The 19139-nt window shown below is 42.7% G+C and overlaps 2 protein-coding genes across 5 annotated transcripts in view; both read left to right on the top strand.

The window, feature by feature from the left end:
• The first annotated feature begins 12 nt into the window (after positions 1 to 12).
• LOC306826557 (transcription factor BTF3 homolog 4-like) lies at positions 13 to 4285 on the top strand. Its single transcript, XM_079347938.1, has 6 exons — positions 13 to 328; positions 770 to 827; positions 1703 to 1816; positions 2418 to 2619; positions 3732 to 3791; positions 3896 to 4285. The coding sequence occupies exons 2-6, from the start codon at positions 774 to 776 to the stop codon at positions 3940 to 3942; spliced, it is 477 nt and encodes a 158-aa protein (XP_079204064.1). The 5' UTR covers positions 13 to 328; positions 770 to 773; the 3' UTR covers positions 3943 to 4285.
• A 1524-nt stretch (positions 4286 to 5809) lies between these two features.
• zfyve9a (zinc finger, FYVE domain containing 9a) overlaps positions 5810 to 19139 on the top strand; it is an 86213-nt gene continuing 72883 nt past the window's right edge. For all 4 annotated transcript variants that reach the window (XR_013779548.1, XM_079348488.1, XM_079348490.1 and 1 more), the window contains exons 1-4: positions 5810 to 6098; positions 13695 to 13796; positions 14977 to 15084; positions 17510 to 18972. Coding sequence is in view for 3 of the 4 variants with exons in the window: in XM_079348488.1 (XP_079204614.1) it covers positions 15015 to 15084; positions 17510 to 18972 (1533 nt within the window). In the remaining variant the exon portion in view is untranslated. The remainder of the gene's footprint in view (positions 6099 to 13694; positions 13797 to 14976; positions 15085 to 17509; positions 18973 to 19139) is intronic.

The raw sequence follows: 19139 nt of genomic DNA on the forward strand, positions 1-19139 counted from the left end.
TTACAAACCGTTACCAAAGAAACAGACCGGAAATAGACACGGAAATACATGTTTAAAAGCCGATTAATGCGTTTAAAAGATCAAAACAAAATTATTTGCGCACTGTTCACAAAGTTTTACCACTTCATTTACGTCATTTACATTTACGTTTTATATATGTCGATGTATAAGCATAACATGCAAGACTTATGTGATATTCAGAGCGTATCGTGAAAAAATGTAACCGGATGTGAGTTGTATTTCTGGTACTTGACGGAGGTACAAGCTGAACTCCTTCATTAGATACGAGGCTTCGTGTATCGCACTGTTAATTCATTCCTTTTCAGAGGTGAGTGTCGTGTAATTGTTGTTGTTTTGTAGTTAATAATCTTAACAGATTGGTGTTGTATTTTATGTGATCGCGTCGTTTCGCAGGAATAAAAGCACCACTTGGTTTATCCACTATGCTAATATTAGCTGAATTAGCCTTCTGGTTAGCTACTCCACCTGCTACATAATCGTCAGATATCATGTAATTTATCCTCTCAAAATGTTTCAACAAACGCATTTATATGTACTAATAAATGTTTTTATGTCGACAATGTGTTCACAGTGTGTTTCATTTAGCTCGATGTTAGCAGTCTGTCAGCTACATGCTAACGTGTGATAATGATTTATGTTATCTCTAAATGACATGTGCTGCAGAAAATGTTCAGTGTGATTTAGAAGCATGAGACTATCCCACTAAAATGATTATCCTAATATATTATTATATTTATCACAAACAGAGCAGAATGAATCAAGAGAAGCTCGCCAAACTTCAGGCTCAGGTCCGGATAGGTGGAAAGGTGAGTCTTCTTGTTTTTGGACGTGATGTTAAATCTTCTGTAATCACTTTATTTCGAACAGAATCTCGTGTGTCTGTGTGTGTATCCGTGTGTGTGTCTGTGTGTCATGTCTTTTCTCCTGACCTCAGCACTCCCTTTATGGGATCACTGGTCTCTTCATTTGTTGCCTCTGTAGCTTTAAACTGTTCAAAATCATTGTGAGGTCTTTAACACTAGGTGGCGTCCTTTGTTATTTTTGCTGTGAACTGTTTCATGATTGCACCCTCTGAAATATGGCCCACTGCGTTAGTTTCTTCTTATCAGAGTTGTGATCCTGGTTATTTGTCAATTAGAGAGCACTAAACAGTTTATGGACGAGATCGCAGGAAATGACAGCCTCATAGCAGGTCCTATCACAGTCAAGACACAACATTAAAACTGGACCAATAACATTTTAAACACTACATCACCGATTCTTTTTTTAAACGGACTATAAAGTACTTAGTAGTAGTAAGGTTTGTAGTTAAAACATCATTCTGTGATTTCATTTAATTAAAGTCAAAATTAGAGATCTTATCTTGTCAAGAAGTAGATCATTGACAACATTTTTTACTTGTAAGTATCCTGTTAACAAGTCTTGATTTAATTTAAATGGACATTGTAAACATAGTAGTAGTTTCTAAAAAAAATAGATACATCCAGGTGATGTGCTTCTGTGTCCTCAGAGTTTAGCTGCTGCTCTGTTACAGTCACATTACATTTGTTGTTTACCAATGCTGGTCTTATGTTTACAAGTGCTTAACCACGGCCAGAAATGAGTACTTAATGTTCTCCAGGAGAGAACAGAAAAATGTGTCAAACATATTTTATATCTCACACACCTGTTCTTTCTCCAGGGAACGGCTCGCAGGAAGAAAAAGGTTGTCCACAAAACAGCAACAGCTGATGACAAAAAACTCCAGGGCTCACTGAAGAAACTGGCTGTGAACAACATCGCTGGGATAGAAGAGGTGAGCTATCAAAAGAAAACTGCTGTTTTGAAGCTTTGCTGTTTTAACTTTCTTTTTTTTTAAACTGGGAATCCGGAGAGGAGAGATAAAAGCCGGGGAGAGCCTGACTAAAGCATTTTCCTATCATTTCATCTGGTTTATTTTTAGGGAGATTTTTTTTCTTCCCAAACAAGCCCTCTCAACGTGTTTCAGATCAAGCGAAGCAGAAAACAGAGAAAATGTGCAGACACAAACCTGCCGCACAGAGCTCACTCGTCTTATGTCGGGGTTTAATGTTCCTTTTGGATCCAACAAAGACTATTAGAAGTGTTAACTTTTGAGCTCATTGAAATAACTCCATTGTTTATTAAATTACCTATGTGAGGCTTGACGACGAGTCTAAGGATAAACGGTATCATGCTGTAAAGCTTTGTGAAGAGAACTGGTTTGGGCCTAGTTATCTAAAATAATTGTTTTGACACCAGTATTAGAAGTTATCTACCCCTTTATTTAAATGTCAGTGTTTTCCCCTTTTCAGTTCATTGCTTTTAATTGGAGTTATTCTTACTTTTAAACCCATCAACTGCAGGTCTTAATGAAATGATTTTTGGTTTTTCCTCAGGTGAATATGATCAAAGATGATGGGACAGTGATCCACTTCAACAACCCCAAAGTGCAGGCGTCTCTGTCTGCAAACACGTTTGCCATCACAGGCCACGCTGAGCTCAAGCAGCTGACGGAGATGCTGCCCGGCATCCTGAGCCAGCTGGGAGCCGACAGCCTCACCAGCCTGCGCAAGCTGGCCGAGCAGTTCCCACGGCAACGTAAGTGTACACAAACATGCCTCAAACTCTTACAGTCACACTGTCAGGGTTCTCTGCAGTCGTGTAATGCCAGGGATATTCTTAGACGTTTTGACTCATCACTTTTTATGAGTGCGTAGACGAGCGGGAAGGGTGATGTAGTGGGGGGGGGGGGGGGGGGGGAAAGGGTCCTCTGTTCAACCTCAGGAGCAGAGGTCAGATCTCCAGGGTGCCAAGCATAAACTCTGCTGACATAGAAATGACCATGACAATAAAGGCAGCTGGACAAGGTTGCATATTCTTATAATTGTAAACAGTCGCATATGCTCCCTTCTAACATATCAGTGTAGTTGTGCAGATTTGTGCGACAGCTTTGTTCAGCAGATTGCTGTTTGTTTAGAATCACAGGAGAACTCCTGGAGGATAAATCTGCGAATAAGAGAGAGAAACGTGTTATAGTAGCTATGAAAACTGTAGAAAACACAAGGCCTGTTAGGGGAAAAAGAAAAACTGCCACCAGAACTCTTTATTTTTTACAATCATTTAGAAAAGCGATGGTATTCAACGCTTATGAGATCCATCTCACTGTTTGAGCGACTGTAGGGTTCGTTTTTGAGGCAGCTGTTTGACTGTAGGTCACAAAGTCCTTTCACATTGCAACACAACTCATTATTTGTGTTCAGTTTGATGACTGGTAGGGAAATAATTGAACCAGTTCTGCCAGTAAACTTGTGCACACAGTAAAATTGAGGAAACAAAAAACAAAAGAAAAGAGAAGCACCAGACAGGCGCTTTATAGAGTTCAAAATAAAACACTTGTAACATAGCAAGCATTAAAATACATGCCAAATGAGCAAGAAGAAGATGAAGCCCATCTCACAGGCACTGCATGCACAATAGAATTCCCCAAATTCTCCGTGTGGGCTGTTTGTGAACACAGTCTTTAACATTTTAGGGAGGTTGGGAAATGGCAGCAAAGTTACAACAAGGCAAATTGGATGTATTTTTGTGATACGGTTTTGTTTACAAACAATGGGAAATACAATCATGTTAACATGCTCCTGCAGAACTTATCAGTCAACTTATTTTTTGAGAATTTTTCAACTGAATTTTTTTAATATATTTTTTTGCAGCGATGGACATGAAAGCAGTCAAGGAGGTAATTGCAGAAGAAGAGGACGATGATGTTCCAGGTAGGCAAAAGATGATTTTTGCTTTGATGAACCTCTACATAATAAAACAAGGAGCCTTCTTCTCAAACAAAGCCGACATACGTTTTTTTTGTTCTCTGTTGCAGATCTCGTGGAAAACTTTGATGAAGCCTCAAAGAATGAAGCGAATTGATGAAGCCTTTTTTCACCTCCGATTACCGTTTTAATGTTTACCTCTCACGGACCCACAAAGGGCGTTTCCTCTAGTGGGGTTGTTAAAGGTGCAACGCGTCATCCCCAGAGACGTTGACGACTCCAGCCTGTCACAACAGCACAACAACATGCAGATCCAAAAGGTTTTGATATCTGTGGGCTGTGGTATTGTGGACACTCCAAAAAAAGGACTCAAACTACTTCAGATAACAGGTTTCTACATGGCTAATATTTAAGAGATTGTTTATGAAATAACAAAAGTGAAGTTCGCTTTACTTACAGTGGTGATTTATGAATTTAATAAAGCAGTTTTGGGCTACCGATTTTTCTCTTTTATTGTGTCTTTTCTGATTTGTTTTGGTCACTAAGAGGACACTTTAAATTGAGCATATCAGATTCTAAATGTCTGCTTGGGGGAGCACAGATTAAGCAATAATCAAAGCTTTTATATGTGAAGTATTTTTTAACATGCTCATTTAATAAATGGTTAAGCCTTAAAAAGCCCCACAGTGGGCCTCTTCCTTTATACTTCCCTACATTCATAGATATCTGGGCACTTGTGTTTGTGGAAGCCCATTTCCGCCACTGTGATGAAAAAAAAAAAGGCTCGAGGAGGGGTTAAGAGAGTTGAACACATGCCTACATCCCCTCCAACTCTGTCACATCCCGTTTCATTGATCAGCTCTGACGCTGCTCTGCTGCATCGTGCTGATCAATGGGCCGCTGCTGTCGTTCTCCGCAAAGCGTGAGAGCTCTGACAAGGTTACCACGGGCGGTGGGGGTGACTGTGCCATTTTGGCTCAAGTGTGTCGCGGTGCTGTGAGCGGGACAGCGCTGCAGACCCGCCCCGGGGGCTCAGCACACCACCCTCGGCCAGCTTTGAGCCAAAATGTCCCTGCTGCTGCTGCTGCTGCGGCTGGATCGCGGTGCAGGCGCGACATGAACTTCGTCAAGTCACACAGTAAAAGCTGCAACAAAAACAGGATGTGCGCGTTGTCTGCTTGAAAATAAAAGCACATATGCCAGACTTTAAAACATACTTTATTCAACCCCCTGAAATTCAGATGTAGTATTTTCTGTTTATTGTTGGACATACACACACTATTATTTTAAAAGAGTATTGTTACTTTGCTCTTAATATGAAAGAGAAGTGTGACAGTTTTTTCACATGCTCTTCATAGCAGAGTATTAGTTGGATAGCTTTAACTCCAAATGAAAGTAAAACAGGCAGCGATATACGGAGCCTTAATGATGACAATTAGAAACTATAAATCTGCCTACAACACAATAGTAATGGAAGGCCGTGAGATGGCGAAGTGTGGCCACATTATAACTTATGATAAAGTGCCATGGTCACAACTGATAGAACTGACAGTAAACACTTTGTGCCTTGGTTAATTTTCTCCTGGCCATGCTTTATCTCTAAATAAATCCTTAGAGCCCAGCTAGGCATTATTATTATTTTCTTTTTATTAATGTAAACTTGTTAACTTTACCAGACCAATGTATCTCAATTAAGGGGAGGAGGGGGGAGGGGGGGTCAAGACCCTAATGTGGGTTGCATAGAAGCATTCTGTGGGTCGCGAATGTGTACCTGGAAAACAAAACTGTGTTCAAAAGTGTATGAAGACCTTTTTTAACATTTTTGTTTTGTTTCTTTCCTTGTGCTCGACCGTTATGTTTGAGGTCCAAACTGCACAATTTTTCATTAAATAAAGCTGATTGGATGAAAATGATCAGACATGTGGGTCATGATTGTTCATGAAGGAGTTGTGAATGGGTCCTAAAGTGTCGACCAGTTGAGAACAAGTGGAAGAGAAAGAAATTTAAAAAAATAAGATATTTTTTTTATTGTGAAAGGATCAAGCGGAAGTGGTGGAGTTTGATTCTGGTTGTTTTGCCATTGCTTCGTATTTTTCCCCCAACATTAAACCTTATGGGAGGGCTCCTCGAGTGTTGTCGCACAACTACGGCAGACTCCAGTTTGTACTTTCCGCCTGGCGTTGTTTGAGCGGAGCAGACAGCGCAGGGTCTCCACGAGAGGAGCCTCAAATATAGCTTTGAAAGGCGATTAGGCATGACGGATACTGACGACGGGGCTCCGCGGGACTCTACGTAGGGATGAGGATTCCTCCGGTGAATATCCCTTTATTTGTTTCCATGACATTTCACAGCTCTGTTTGTTGCTCTTATATTATTACACCCCGCCATTCCGACTGCAAGAGTAAACTAATTAACCCCAAGTCAGTGTGGTATTTTCTGGACTCTTTATCTCGCCGCACGGTGAGGAATACGGTGGAGGTGGTGTTACGGTAATACTATTTTACGTCAATTACACAACACGTTAACGCTTGCGGTACGAGCTTCTGTAGCTAAACACGCTGCCAGTGTGGCCGAAGAAGGGGAAATACTGTTAACAGCTTTGATAAATTGGCAGAGTTAACCTCAGTGGGGGGAAAAAGCTTTTACGGTCCAGTATAACCATAGAAACCGGCCCACCGAGTCGGTGACGCTGCGTCTGCCCGTCAGAGGTGCAGGACGCTGCCGTCACTCTGCGCGCGACTACCCGCTCGAGCTACTTCACTCACTCACAGCATGCAGCTACATGTTCAGCCATAATGGTTGTGTTTATTTATGTTACCAACACAGACAGTCACTCTTAACACATGTTCAGTTGACTTTAGGATAACTATTCAGGAAACTTACTTGTGGCCTTTTTGTGGGATTTTGGTGGCTAGCAGCCCTGCTAACACCAATAAACCAAGTTCTGGTGCAACCACAACACAACTTTTGTGCATGTATTTTGCTTTTTCAGTGTAAACCTACCAGGATTCAATAACACAAAGTAGTTTGCCCTGTGTGTTTAACCACCGTACCTGTGAATACAAATATACCCTCTGAGGCTTTGTTTGGCCTGCAGGCTGCAGGCAGAGCCACGGTGGGTGCCACTTAATGGGTTTTACAATCCGAGCTATAATGGTCATCTGGTTGCTCTGGAGAGTTAGTTCTGTGAGGTGATGTCTTTTGCATTTACCTCATCATTTCGTCCCCTGGGACTTTATTGAAGCTGTATGTGCAGAAGTGGGGCCCAACCCAATGCCACCTTGAATAGTCATCATCAGTGAAGGAAAGCGAGGCAGATCACATTAAATCAAACAACGCTGAGACTTCTTCATCATACCCGTATTTTATGTCTCTTCTTGCTTACCTGGACTGTCAGACTGCCAATAAATGACATTAGACTTTACCTACAGCAGGAGAATCAGACATCTCACTCTGGTATTAAAACCCAGGAGGCCTGATGGAGTAGACTGATCCAACAGGCTGCCCTGTGAAGGCGAGCTCCTCATGTGTGCAGAGACTTCCCAGATGTAGGTTACTGTACGCTTTCACAAAGTATTAGTCTCTCCCTGACGACAGCCCAGCAGCTTGTCTCCTTTTTGCAGTTTTCTCCCGTCTTGTGGCGCTTAAAAGCAGATCAAAACATAAGGAAGAAAAGAGGATCATAACAGCGTTTGACAGTCTCGCTGTGAAGCAGAGCAGCGACTTTCTTCTTTACCTTTTTGTCTTTAAATCCCAGCCGTTACCTTTTCAACCTCTCTTTGTCAAACAAACAATCTCTTGTTTTTGTTTTTTTGACCTTTTGGGGGATTAAAACCTGACATTTTTTTTCAGTGATATGTTTTTCTTTTTTTTTTTTTTTAAAAGGAAAAAAAAATCTCTATCACTAGATGGAATTACAAAATCAGAAAACGTACTGTTACTCCCAGACAGGGCGTGAGACATTACATTGTAATGTGTCATTCAGTCATGCGATGGTGTTGTGAGAAAGTGATGTCAGTCCATTCTTAAAGAGAGGAAGTGATCATTTGAGGTTTCCTGTGTTCACCCTGAGCTGACGACGTCTGGAGCGTAGCGCTGTCGGACATGGATCCAAATGAAAATGGTGTTTGTCAGGATGTGAACTGGCTGTCCTGAAAGGTTTTTTGGGTTCAAGAGAGAAAAAAAGAGGAAGAGTGCAGAAACTTTTAGTGAAGGTGCCGGCCCAATAAAACTTTCCTAAAGAGAACTAACCAGTGTTGAGGGTTTCCCTAAAGCTCTAAAATCCCCAGTGAGTCAGCCAGTTGTTTTAAACGTAGGAATTAAGCTGGAAATAGTTTTGTTTTTTTTAAATTTTCTTCCTTTGTTGCCAAAAGAAACAGGATTACATTTTCAGTGTTAATTCTGGTTGTCAAATCTGATAATCATTATCAGAAAAATGTAAGGACAATCATACCCTGCAGAATTTTAAATAAAGTGATGTCTAAGTAAATATACCGTCCATGATGCACAGAAGCTTTTAACTTTGATAGGTCAACTTTTCTGGTCACATCACATGAATGCAGGGCTCATCAAATTTTCTTCTTTTTCATTGTTTTTTTTTTTTTTTTTCCCCCAAACATTTTAAACATGTATTTTCATGTCAATTCAATCTGGGCTCTAGCTCTTTAGGCACCCTATAGGTGAGATGTTGAGCCCCTGCTCCAGCACTGCATTCAGTCACCTTGGAGAAAAGTTCAGAAACTTTACTCGCTGACGTTAGAAGAGCAGTTTTTTCTGCAACAGTAGGGCGGCACAGTAAGGTTAATAGTTATCGAAATACGAGCATTCACAATAAACACTCAGAATCATTTTTGTTGAATAATTAGTTTGAGGAGCGACCTGATAAAAACAGGTATCATGTAAAACTTGGCAGCAGGAAGACTCAGACACTGTAAGAGTTTGTTTATGAAATACTGAACAATGTACACTAACATTGTGGGGGTTATTTTATTTTATTTATTTTGATTTTCATGTGCTATCACAGAAACCCAGTAGAGACCTGATGAGCTCAGTTCGGGGGTCTGGGGGATTTGATCGACGTGATGCACTCTTGTCACTATAACGGAAGAGCACAGAAGTTCTCAGTCTGACACTTTACTTATATTGAACATCTACTTAAAAACGTGTGGTTGAAGGCCGCCCTTCCTCTGAACGTGGTCTCCATGGCGACCGCCTGCATTACCTATATTTCTTGATCTGGCCGTGTATTAGTCAGCACTCGTTCTTTCAAGGTTTACATGTCAGAGCTACATCCCTGCACTGCACTCATCATTATTTCATGTCGAGCTTCATGATCAAGCTCCACCGTCACTAATAACTTTTATTTATAAAGCGCTTTCAAACAAAGTGCTGTACAGGTACTAAAAACACTGACTCTAACGCTCACGGAAACACTTGTTTGCTCATCAGGATGGTCGTTTGATACCTTTTTATCAGCCCCTTCAAAAACACCTATAAGGTAAACACTCCTGTTTTTAAATCCTCCTGGTATCTGAGGGGATGAAGGATATCAGGCGATAGTTGAGTTAAGGTTTCATAATCAGTGTTGGTAAAAACAAAAAGATAATATCAGAACACACTGAGCCTTAAACCAAACACGTGGAATACACTTTATTTTACATTATAATGATTATTGCACTTTTGATTAGTTTGGTTCATATGCATATCACTGGATCCATTTCTTTAGAGGATCTTCAGGACTTGAACTTGTTCCTGATGTGGACTCATCACGTCCCTGCAGGTCACAGTTTAGACTGCCATCAGCTCGCTGCATGGACCAAATCTGCTGGAAACATGTAGGCACGATAATTCAGAGTTAAAGATAAAATGCAAGGTCACCCTGAGTTTTTTTTTTTTTTTGGACCTGTCACACCGAGAGACACGCAGAGTGAGACTGAAGTTTACATTATGACAAGATATTAAAGGAGCTCCGTGTCAGCTGGGTAGCCTGTGAGAAACCTGAATCCTGACAATGCTGCACTCAAATGCTGTTATTAAGGATCGTTTACCTGTCATTTCCGTGCCGTGATGTATCAATTGTGTGCTGTAACAAAGGTCCTAATGTTAAAACCTGAAACAGTGTTTATTGTCTGTGTGATTGAATCGTCGTGCAGAAACATGGACCTCAGATAATAAGGATTACAAATAGGATGAAACAAGAACGCAGCAAGAAAACATTCTTAAAAACAGAGTGTATGATTCATCCATACCTGATCCTAAAGCTTTTACAATCCCTGAACTGGAACCAAAAGAGACGTGTCATTGTACACTTCTGCCTGTGGAGGATTTCCAGCTGATGGCTGAGGAAGTGAACGCAGCCCCTTCGCAGGAAACAACAACAGGAAACCGAGTCTTGTCCTGACAACACCGACTCAATGAACAGTCTCAGCATTCTTCTCCGCCCGAGCTTCCTCGATGTTTATGTCCTTGTCTTATTGAATTTTTTTGCTGCCATGCCAGAATGTCCAGCCAGCCATACTTCATCGTGTTAGGAGTCTGTTAGGCCATTTCATTATTAGCATGTCTGACTCGCCCTGGAGGCTGGAGCGTGGCCGGAGTGACTGACTGTAGTGGATTTAAAAATAGGACACAGACCCAGGTCTTGTCTTGGTCATGTTTCAACACTGTGAGTTCAGATTTATAAAGAACAACTTCTACTTTTGATTTGCTCTTTGTCAACATAACGATAGTTCACACAAAATAATAGAGAACTGTAAATGTTTGTGATGATCAATTGATTCACTTCACTTTAATTTCTCAAGTTAGACACCAAACATTTGCATTTCTTCTGTGACAGATTGGTAATCTGATGTCGTTCTGCTAATTTAAAGACCAGCTGAGTTTGCCAATGACTGAAATAAAGAGTGAAAGCAGCCGCCTGTGCAAAGTGTACGTAGTACCTTACACCTCCACGTTTTTTATTTTTTTTATTAGCTTGTATTGTCTGATCGTGGCCTTCTCGTCGACAGCCACAGGAGTGTCTCTCTAAGACTGGACTTGTTTGTAACACTGCTTTGAGCTAATTGCTAACAGCAGTGTGCTGAAACAGACGAGGCTAACATGTCAATGCACTGCAGGTATAGTTACTTGTTGGCTTGGCTGTGAAGACACGGCTGATGCAGATGTTATTAGTTTAAAGAAATGCCCTGTCTGACCTGATAATGACTCAGATCACCTGAGGAGTGATGCTCTTATCCATGATATGATGCTAACACACGTCATACCTGTATCTAATAGTTGATACTTGAGTCTGCCCTGACCTGGTGGATCAACCTCCTGGCCTTCACCCTACTCCACCAGCATGTCTAACAATCTGATACATATTCACAAACATGAACAGCTGCTTTTCATATTCAAATATAAAGACCCATTTTGACTGGACGTCAGATTAGTATGTAGTCTAAAGATCTGTCATGCACAATCTTGTTTGTCTTGTTTTACTTCATGCCACATCACCAGTAATAATCTTAGACAGTTTTTCATTAATCGAGGAGCCGTAGCACGCTTGGCTTACACGCAACATCCTCGTAACATCCTGCAGCCTTGAGTCGCACAGACTCTGTGACTGACACACTCTCTCATGCACATATGTCTCTTTTAGAGCATCTGCCCAAGTTTACATGTCTAAAAATACAACTCCTTCTTCACGCACTTTGACTAAAGATGCATTATTCAATACCTCTGCAGAGTAATTAAATCTTAATCTGGGATGGGCTCCTGTCCTCATGGAGGCGTATCTCTGTGTTTATTCACATGCACCTGTGTGTGTGTGTGTGTGTGTGTGTGTGTGCGTGTGTGTGTCTTGTGAGCACTGTCTCGCAGTCCACTGGATCATTTTTAGACTCTTATGGTGCAAGACGATTGAAGATGTCTGTAGAGTGAGTTAAAAGAGCGTACAGAATAAAAGCTGAAGTCAAAGGTGTGGAGGTTGAATGAGGTCATCCTTTGGTAAGTCTGTCTGAAGGTAAATGACTGAATCCAGCCTGGATCATCTCTCTGTCTTCAGTTTCAGTCTATTTTAAAAGCAGCCTTGTTGTTTTCATGCTTTTCCTGCTCAGGCAATTTCCATGAGACTTGCCTGACACTTGATCCTCCTGCTCTTGTTTCATCACATCAACAACAACTGTCTCCATCTTGGATTTGATCAATATGCTTTTTTCCCCCTTCTTCTTTTCAGTAGATGTATGTCATCCTGTGTACATGTCACAAAAAATTAAAGTCCAAACTGATTTATTTTCATTGAAGGGCTTTTGTCAGTTAAAATCAGTTGAAGGGGGGATTATACGAGGAGCAGGATGTGAAAAGATGTGATGATTTAAAGTAAAAAAAAAACAAACAAAAAAAACAGTCAAACATGGCACCAGGTTTCTTTTTAAAAAAAAAAAGATTCCTGATGAAGATTTAGTTTGTTTTGTTAAAGGGCCAAAAAAGCCCTCAGTAGTTGTCAACTTTGAAGACATGGACTGCACAAAACGTCCCTTTAGTGTTTTTTTTAACAACATTAAAAAAACAAGTTTGTTACGTAGCGTGTACCTCACCAGATGAATTGTCATAAAATCCAACAGATTGTTTTTTGATGATAAACATCTTTTCTTACTTGCACAACTTGAACGGATTTGTGAAAATGAATAACGTCGAGTGGAATGGCGTTGTTGGTAAAAATCTAACTCCCTCGTCTTGATTGAGATTCTGTTGTGTCCGTTTTGCAGGTGATCTTCTAAAATTAGTGACGAAAATGTTGCAGTAAATATTTACATTAGCATGTGTGGAGTTAGTTCTTGCATTGATTGAGGGACGAGTTCTCTTGGCGGCGTCTGTTGTATCTGAGTTGAGTCATCCAACTCCATCTGGTCTGCTCTCTCCCTGAGGTTTGTACAGCGCTCCAATCAGAGCTCTGCTGCTCGCTCATTGACGAGTTATTTGTTTTATCTGGATTTTCTTTTCTTCCAGAACCCTTTTTTCTGACTTTTACATTTAGCCACTGATTGCGGTGTTTCTCTCTTAGCTTCAGTCCTGGCGTGCTAGAATCGTTCTTGACCTACCGTACACGCTACATCTGGAGTCGCAGCCTCGCGTCTGTGCTGACATTGTGCCCACGCTTGCACCTTAAACTAAGCAGAAAATGTGTTGACTGTGCTCCTTTCTCTGAGGACTAGGCTCTGCGGAATATCTGGTCTCTGGTGTAATCCCTGCTCGCTCTTGTCCTTATGAGAATGACCCTGAAGTTCATTGCGGCTGTTACTCACTCGCAGGCCGACACACACACACACGGCTCACACGCCCCACAGCATCACATCCTCGCTCCAAGGTCTCCTCATCAGCAAGGACACACCGTGCAGGGATTCAGGCTTCAGCTGTTTTCCATTCATGCCCCTCATTGCCTTGTGGAGCTTGGATGGGTAACGGCTCACTATCTATGATAATGTACAAAACACAAGATAAGCTCCATGTACTGTTTTACCTCCTGAAGCAGGGTTGTTCAGGAACTGAGTGTCCTACACTAAGAACAGGAAGATGATAGGTGGAACCATGAGGTTTGAGATGACTGATGGGAGTCTTTGCTTATCATATCATATTCTTTATGGATAGTATATTTTAAAATAGACTGGACTGTCTTTACATGTGTACAGCTCCGTCATGCACTAAAGCGCAGTTTCCCTCGAGACTCCGAACAGGTCTTGAATTTCTTTCACGCCGTGATGATGACACATTTTCCATCGATCTGGGCACGACGTGTTCTGAAGCGTAGGTAGGGATTTCAACACTGATCAACTGGGATCCATTGCAGCACGAGGATGCATGCAGAAACAAGCACATGGGCTCAGAGAGGCAGAGTTTTGTAATGGATGATGGTGTTTCCCTCTGTCTAAGGTGTGGGCGCTGGGGGCTTGCCAGACTGGGTGAGGTGAGAACTGAGAAGGAAAGCAGCTGAGAAAAGACCACCTTGGAGTGCTGAGGAGGACCTCTGTGCAGGTAAGGACTGATGCAGAGAGAAGCTCCACATAGAGATCAGATCTCCACCAGTCACCATGTGTGTACAGACTGTTGATCAGAAAGTTGCTTTGGACATTTAGAAGAGTGTTTAACTATTTTAACTGTCAACATCAAACTGCCAGAACATAATAAAATGATCAACCTCCCAGCACTGCCGTCAAAGGAACATTTGCATCTGATGTTAGCGTGTGATCAACTCTTAGCAGTAGGACTGGGTTGGGTTGCTAGATCTCTAACAGCACATGCAGCCTCTTCTTAGAAACAGTCAAAATACGTCTCGATGTCCTTTCCTGCTGTCTTCCTGTTTTTGTTTTTATTTTCTAATTGTCACTTCATATTGTCTTTTCGTATCTGCAATGCTGTCAGGGAATGTTTTGTTCTGTATAGGGTTTTTGTACTGTGTTATAAAAAAATTAAAAACCGAAGTTTAAAAAAAAAAGATGCATGAATGTTAGTGACTGCAAATTGATGTTGTCGACCATTTGATAACCATTGAAACGACCAAGAGCGGTGCGTATTAATCCGGCTTTGTCAAAATGGCATTTTATTTAGAGCCAATTCAACGAGCAGCTCATCATCATCATCATCATCATCATCATCATTAATATCATGTGTATCAAAGTGTGATGATTTGGATATTTTGGACATGAAGTTGGTTAAAGCAAGTGAGTGAAAAATGTACCTTTGACCCGATGAGAGCTGTAATGATTCACGATTGTCTTACGTTAAAATAATGGACAGCTTGATCAAGTCCTGTTTTAAAAATATTGGTGCTTTAAACTTTAAAATCTTGTCACTGAATGGTACGGTGTGTGTGCATTACTGGCTCGAGGAAGGCACTACTTTTTAAAAATGTGATCTGCATTTACTGTATCCAAGGTCATATCATTCACTGTGAAACATTCCTAATCATAAAATACCTTTCTAATGATACTTAGCTAGACCTTCGCTCTCCTCTTGTTATCTTCCTGACCCCAGAGTGATCACAGAAAAGAGGAGGGAATGTCAGGGAAATGAGATGAGGGAGCAAAGGAGTGTGAGAGGGGATGTGTCGACTTAAACCAAATCAGATTGAAATGAGCGCTGGGTGAAGATACGATTTAAGGGCTGTGGGGGACATCTGCGTACACTGTGGCGTTAACGCTCCTCCTGCTTCCAGGTTCACGCGGCCGTCGGCAGGGTGGAGCTTCCTGACCCATGGAGAATTATTTCCAGGCCGAGGCCTTCAACCTGGACAAGGTGCTGGACGAGTTTGAGCAGAACGAAGGTGAGCCGCCGCCGCCGCGTTGGAGACAAGACGGGGGACAAACAATGAGTCACTGCGTTTGAGAAAAGACAGACGGGACAGGGTGCAGCTGAGGGATTTCAGATTTAGAGGAGCTGTGGTTAGCATGCCGTTACATAACCTCCGAGTAAATCATAAAGGTGCGCAGACAACCGGCCTACACCCAGTGAGTGTGAGGAACATTTACAGGTGATGAGTGAGGGTGCGCAGAGAGGGAATAGCCCTAATTGGGTTATCAATTTCCCTCTGGCTGGTGTGAAAGTGTGTAATTGATGAAGCACAAGAAGCTTTATCTCTGCTCAAATCAAGGGAAGAAATGCTGTGAGGGCCTATTTGAAGCAGAGGTTCAAAGGCCCCATTGTTTATTTATGATGATTTGTGAAGTAAACACTGTGATACTGAGCTGTGTTTCAGCACACTCCCAGCTGTCATGAACAAACAGTCTGCTTATCACAGAGGAAAGGCAGCTCCTTTTTCTGGATTTATGGAGGTTGACCTCCGAAAAAAATCCCAGTTCTCCACACACAGCATCTTTTAATGGTACTTTGTGAGCTCAGTGTGTATTTAGGCTTCGAGTGATTATCTGTGTGTCCTGTGCCAGAGATCCAGCCTGGCAGATTAAGTGTGTGTGTGTGTGTGTGAGATACTAAAACAGCTTACAATAAATTCCTTTGGAGGGAGGAAGAGAGCACTGTAGAGTAGCTGACATGGCTGTGCAAGAAAAATCGTTTTGAATAAATATAAGAAGAATTTCCGTTCGTTTTATTCATGCGTCTGCCTTTCTGATGGCTCCCAATGGTGACTGAGCCGTTTGTCCCACTTTCTCAGAATTTCCCAATCCATCCACACGCTGATTTCCCACTCCATGCCAACCTCATTTCTCAAATTGTCCTCTGGTTTTGTTTCTGCCATTTTTAGCTCTTTTGATCACCTGGGAGTGTGTGTGTGTGTGTGTGTGTGTGTGTGTGTCTTACTTCTCTGCAGCAATCTAATTTGAAGCTTCCTGTCATGCTGTTGTAGGTTCATGATCTCTTTGCATGTACAAACATCTTCCTTCTCCACCAAGCACATTTATTGGCGTTTCCACTTTCAAAAGTTGGGAACGGGACCAAAATAAAAGTAAATAAATCTGTACCGCTAAGGGTTGGTGTGATTAGCTGTATTGTTTGCTTTTCACTTAACTTTTCTGTTTCTCTCTCTGTTACACTTCGATCCGACCTCTTTGGTCTCTTTGGTTTAATGTGTCCTGTTCTTCTTCTTCTTCGTTGAACTTAGTTAATAGCGGGCTTGAATTTGTTGGGCTGTTATGATGTCACACTATTTTGCAGCTGAGGCTGCTTTCTCCATCTGGCTTACGCTCTGCTTACCAAAGGAGGCTATAATTGGCTGTGGAAATGCAAGCAAGATCAGAGGTTTACCATAACGAACTGTACCAAGCTGTATTGAACCAAATCGGACCGCTTGGTGGAAACACATATACATATAGTTTCAGAAAAAATGAGGCTACTGTTTAAGAACAATTATAGCCTCACACATGACAATTCAAGCAATTGCAATCTTTGCAGGCTGTTACCAGATCGAAGAAGGATTAGATTAGATGACTTTATTGTCCACCGTGGAAATTTGTCTTTGGCTTCTCCGAAATACAAAAAAACCCCACACAGGACAAATTAAAACACTCCACAAAGTACAACAACACGCAATAAATAAATAGTTGTGCAAACAGGCGACAAACCAAAAAAAAACTAAACAAAAAAAAAAAGGGGGGGGGGGGGGGGGGCGCAGCGGATGTAATAACTGTACCCTCTAAAGGGGGATCACTTGTGCAGTCTTGACCTCCCTAAATGGCATTGAGAGCTCGTACAGCATGTGGCAGAAAAGATCTTCCGTAAATATTGCGGCTCGTCCTCGGGACTCTGAATCTGCGACCAGATGGTAGCAGTTCGAGTGTAAGGGGTGTGAGGAGTCCCCACATATCTGTCAGATAGGAGAGCTTCCTGGTCAGGTCAACCAAAAACTTTAAACTGGATTTGAATAAAGGTGGCAGAAAAGTCATTCCGACCATGTCCTTAATGAGAGTTGAACACTGGCTCGCTGTTAGGACACAGTGTAAGCCAGGTGATGGTTAGCAGGCTGAACCAGTAAACACATTTGGTAAAGAAGAGGTCCAAAATCCATTTCTTTTTTTTTTTCTTATAAATTACTGACTGGAGAGGGATGGAAAAAAATCACAACTAGACTATCTTTAAATTCTTCTGAATAGTGACGCATTTTAGCAAAAGCTGAGTTGAAACTGTTTTTAGATTTGAAAGGGTGTCACCTGGTCATCCTTCATACATACAGTGTGTGTGTGTGTGTGTGTGTGTGTGTGTGTAATCATGGGTTCGCTCTCTTCTCTCTCTGTTAGATGAAGCTGACAATCCCATTCTCTCTGATGCCAAGTGGACCCAGATTCTGGCCCCTCCAGCCCACTTGCTATCGCTGAACCCCGCCCTGGCCCACGCAGACCTCAGCCCCCGGGAGAGTCCACAGTCCTTCAAAACCCTTCCTGACTCTTCATCCAGCGACTCCCCGGGGGCTGACCCCAAAAGACACCCAGGTCCTGAACCTCAATCTTGGGCAGAGGAGAGGCCAGCAGACGTCCACAGCCCGCCCCTTCCCCAGCCCAACATCGGCAAACTGGTGGGCACAGGCGATCTCTCTCCGCCCCCAGTGACGGCCTGTACCGCTGTGGAGAACGGCTGCCCTACCAGCCCGCAACTTGGCGGGCTCAGAGAGATTAATTCTAACAAACCTGGCCGTTCTGGCCAGGAGGGTAAACCCTATCAGGAGGATGGAGTCACCACGGCAGGAGACGGAGGAGAAGGAGGCTCTGATGTCAGTCACACTCACTTTACCTTTGAAGTTGGATTGAGACAGGAGGAGACGCAGGAAGAGACGCAAACAATTCATCCAGATGAGGAAGCATCAGTACATAATGGGAAAGGTGTCAAAGAGGAGGCTGTTACAGCTGTTGTATTAGAAAATGGGCAAGAAAAACCAAGAGCAAACATAAAAGAAGAGCAGGTAGAAAGTGTCCTGAATGGGAGAGGGAGAGACATTCCCACTGCTTGTGAGTGGGAGAAGAATGGTTTTTCTCCTTCTGACAGTGTTGAGGAGGAGCAGAAGGAGTGGATATGTGGTTCAGATGGACAGATAGACCAACTCCTCAGAGTAAGAAGCCTTCCCAACGGGGTGGAGCAGGAGAGCACCGGGCGTTCCACACTTAAGGAGACCGAAACGAAAGAGGAGGATGATGAGGGTTTTTCTCCCTCTCCTGTCCCTTCCAAAGAGGACTCTGTCACCGAGGAAAAGGAAATGGAGGAGAGCAAGCAAGAGAACGGCGAAGGAGGAACAGCAGGGTCAGGTGGCGTACAACCAAAACTCAACAATAACCGGCTGCAGCCAGTCAGCGTTCCATACGGAGGCGCAAGACCGAAGCAGCCGGTCAGCCTCAAGCTCCAGATCCCACAGCCGCTGTCGGGTCAGGTACAAAACCAGCTCGGCCCGAGCGCTGTCAGCAAGAACAAAAACCTGGAGAACCATTGTCGAAGAGGCACTCCGTCTGAATCGACGCTAGGTGGGACTGATCAAAGTGCCAGCGGGGTCAACGGAGATGGCGTGGCCCACTCTCCTCCCCCTATGCCCTCCGAGAGCCCAGATAACGACCTTCAGGCAGGCCAGCAGGGTAATCTGTGCAGGAAGCCTGCCAGCTCTCTGGGGGAGGTCGCCCCTGTGTGGGTGCCTGACTCCCAGGCTCCTATGTGTATGAAATGTGATGTCAAGTTCACATTCACCAAGAGGAGGCATCACTGCAGGGCCTGCGGCAAGGTCAGTGGAGGGCTTCAGCGGTGTTAAGTGAAAATCTTAAATCAGTGCAACGTTAAAAAAAAAAAAAAAGGAAAACCATTTTATCAATGTAATGTGCATTTCTGTGCCAGTTGTACTGATTTGTTTATTAGTGGCCTGTTTATAGAGAGATTAAAGGCATGAAAATG

The sequence above is a fragment of the Symphodus melops genome (genome assembly GCF_947650265.1).
Source record: "Symphodus melops genome assembly, chromosome: 7".
Classification (NCBI taxonomy): Eukaryota; Metazoa; Chordata; class Actinopteri; order Labriformes; family Labridae; genus Symphodus; species Symphodus melops.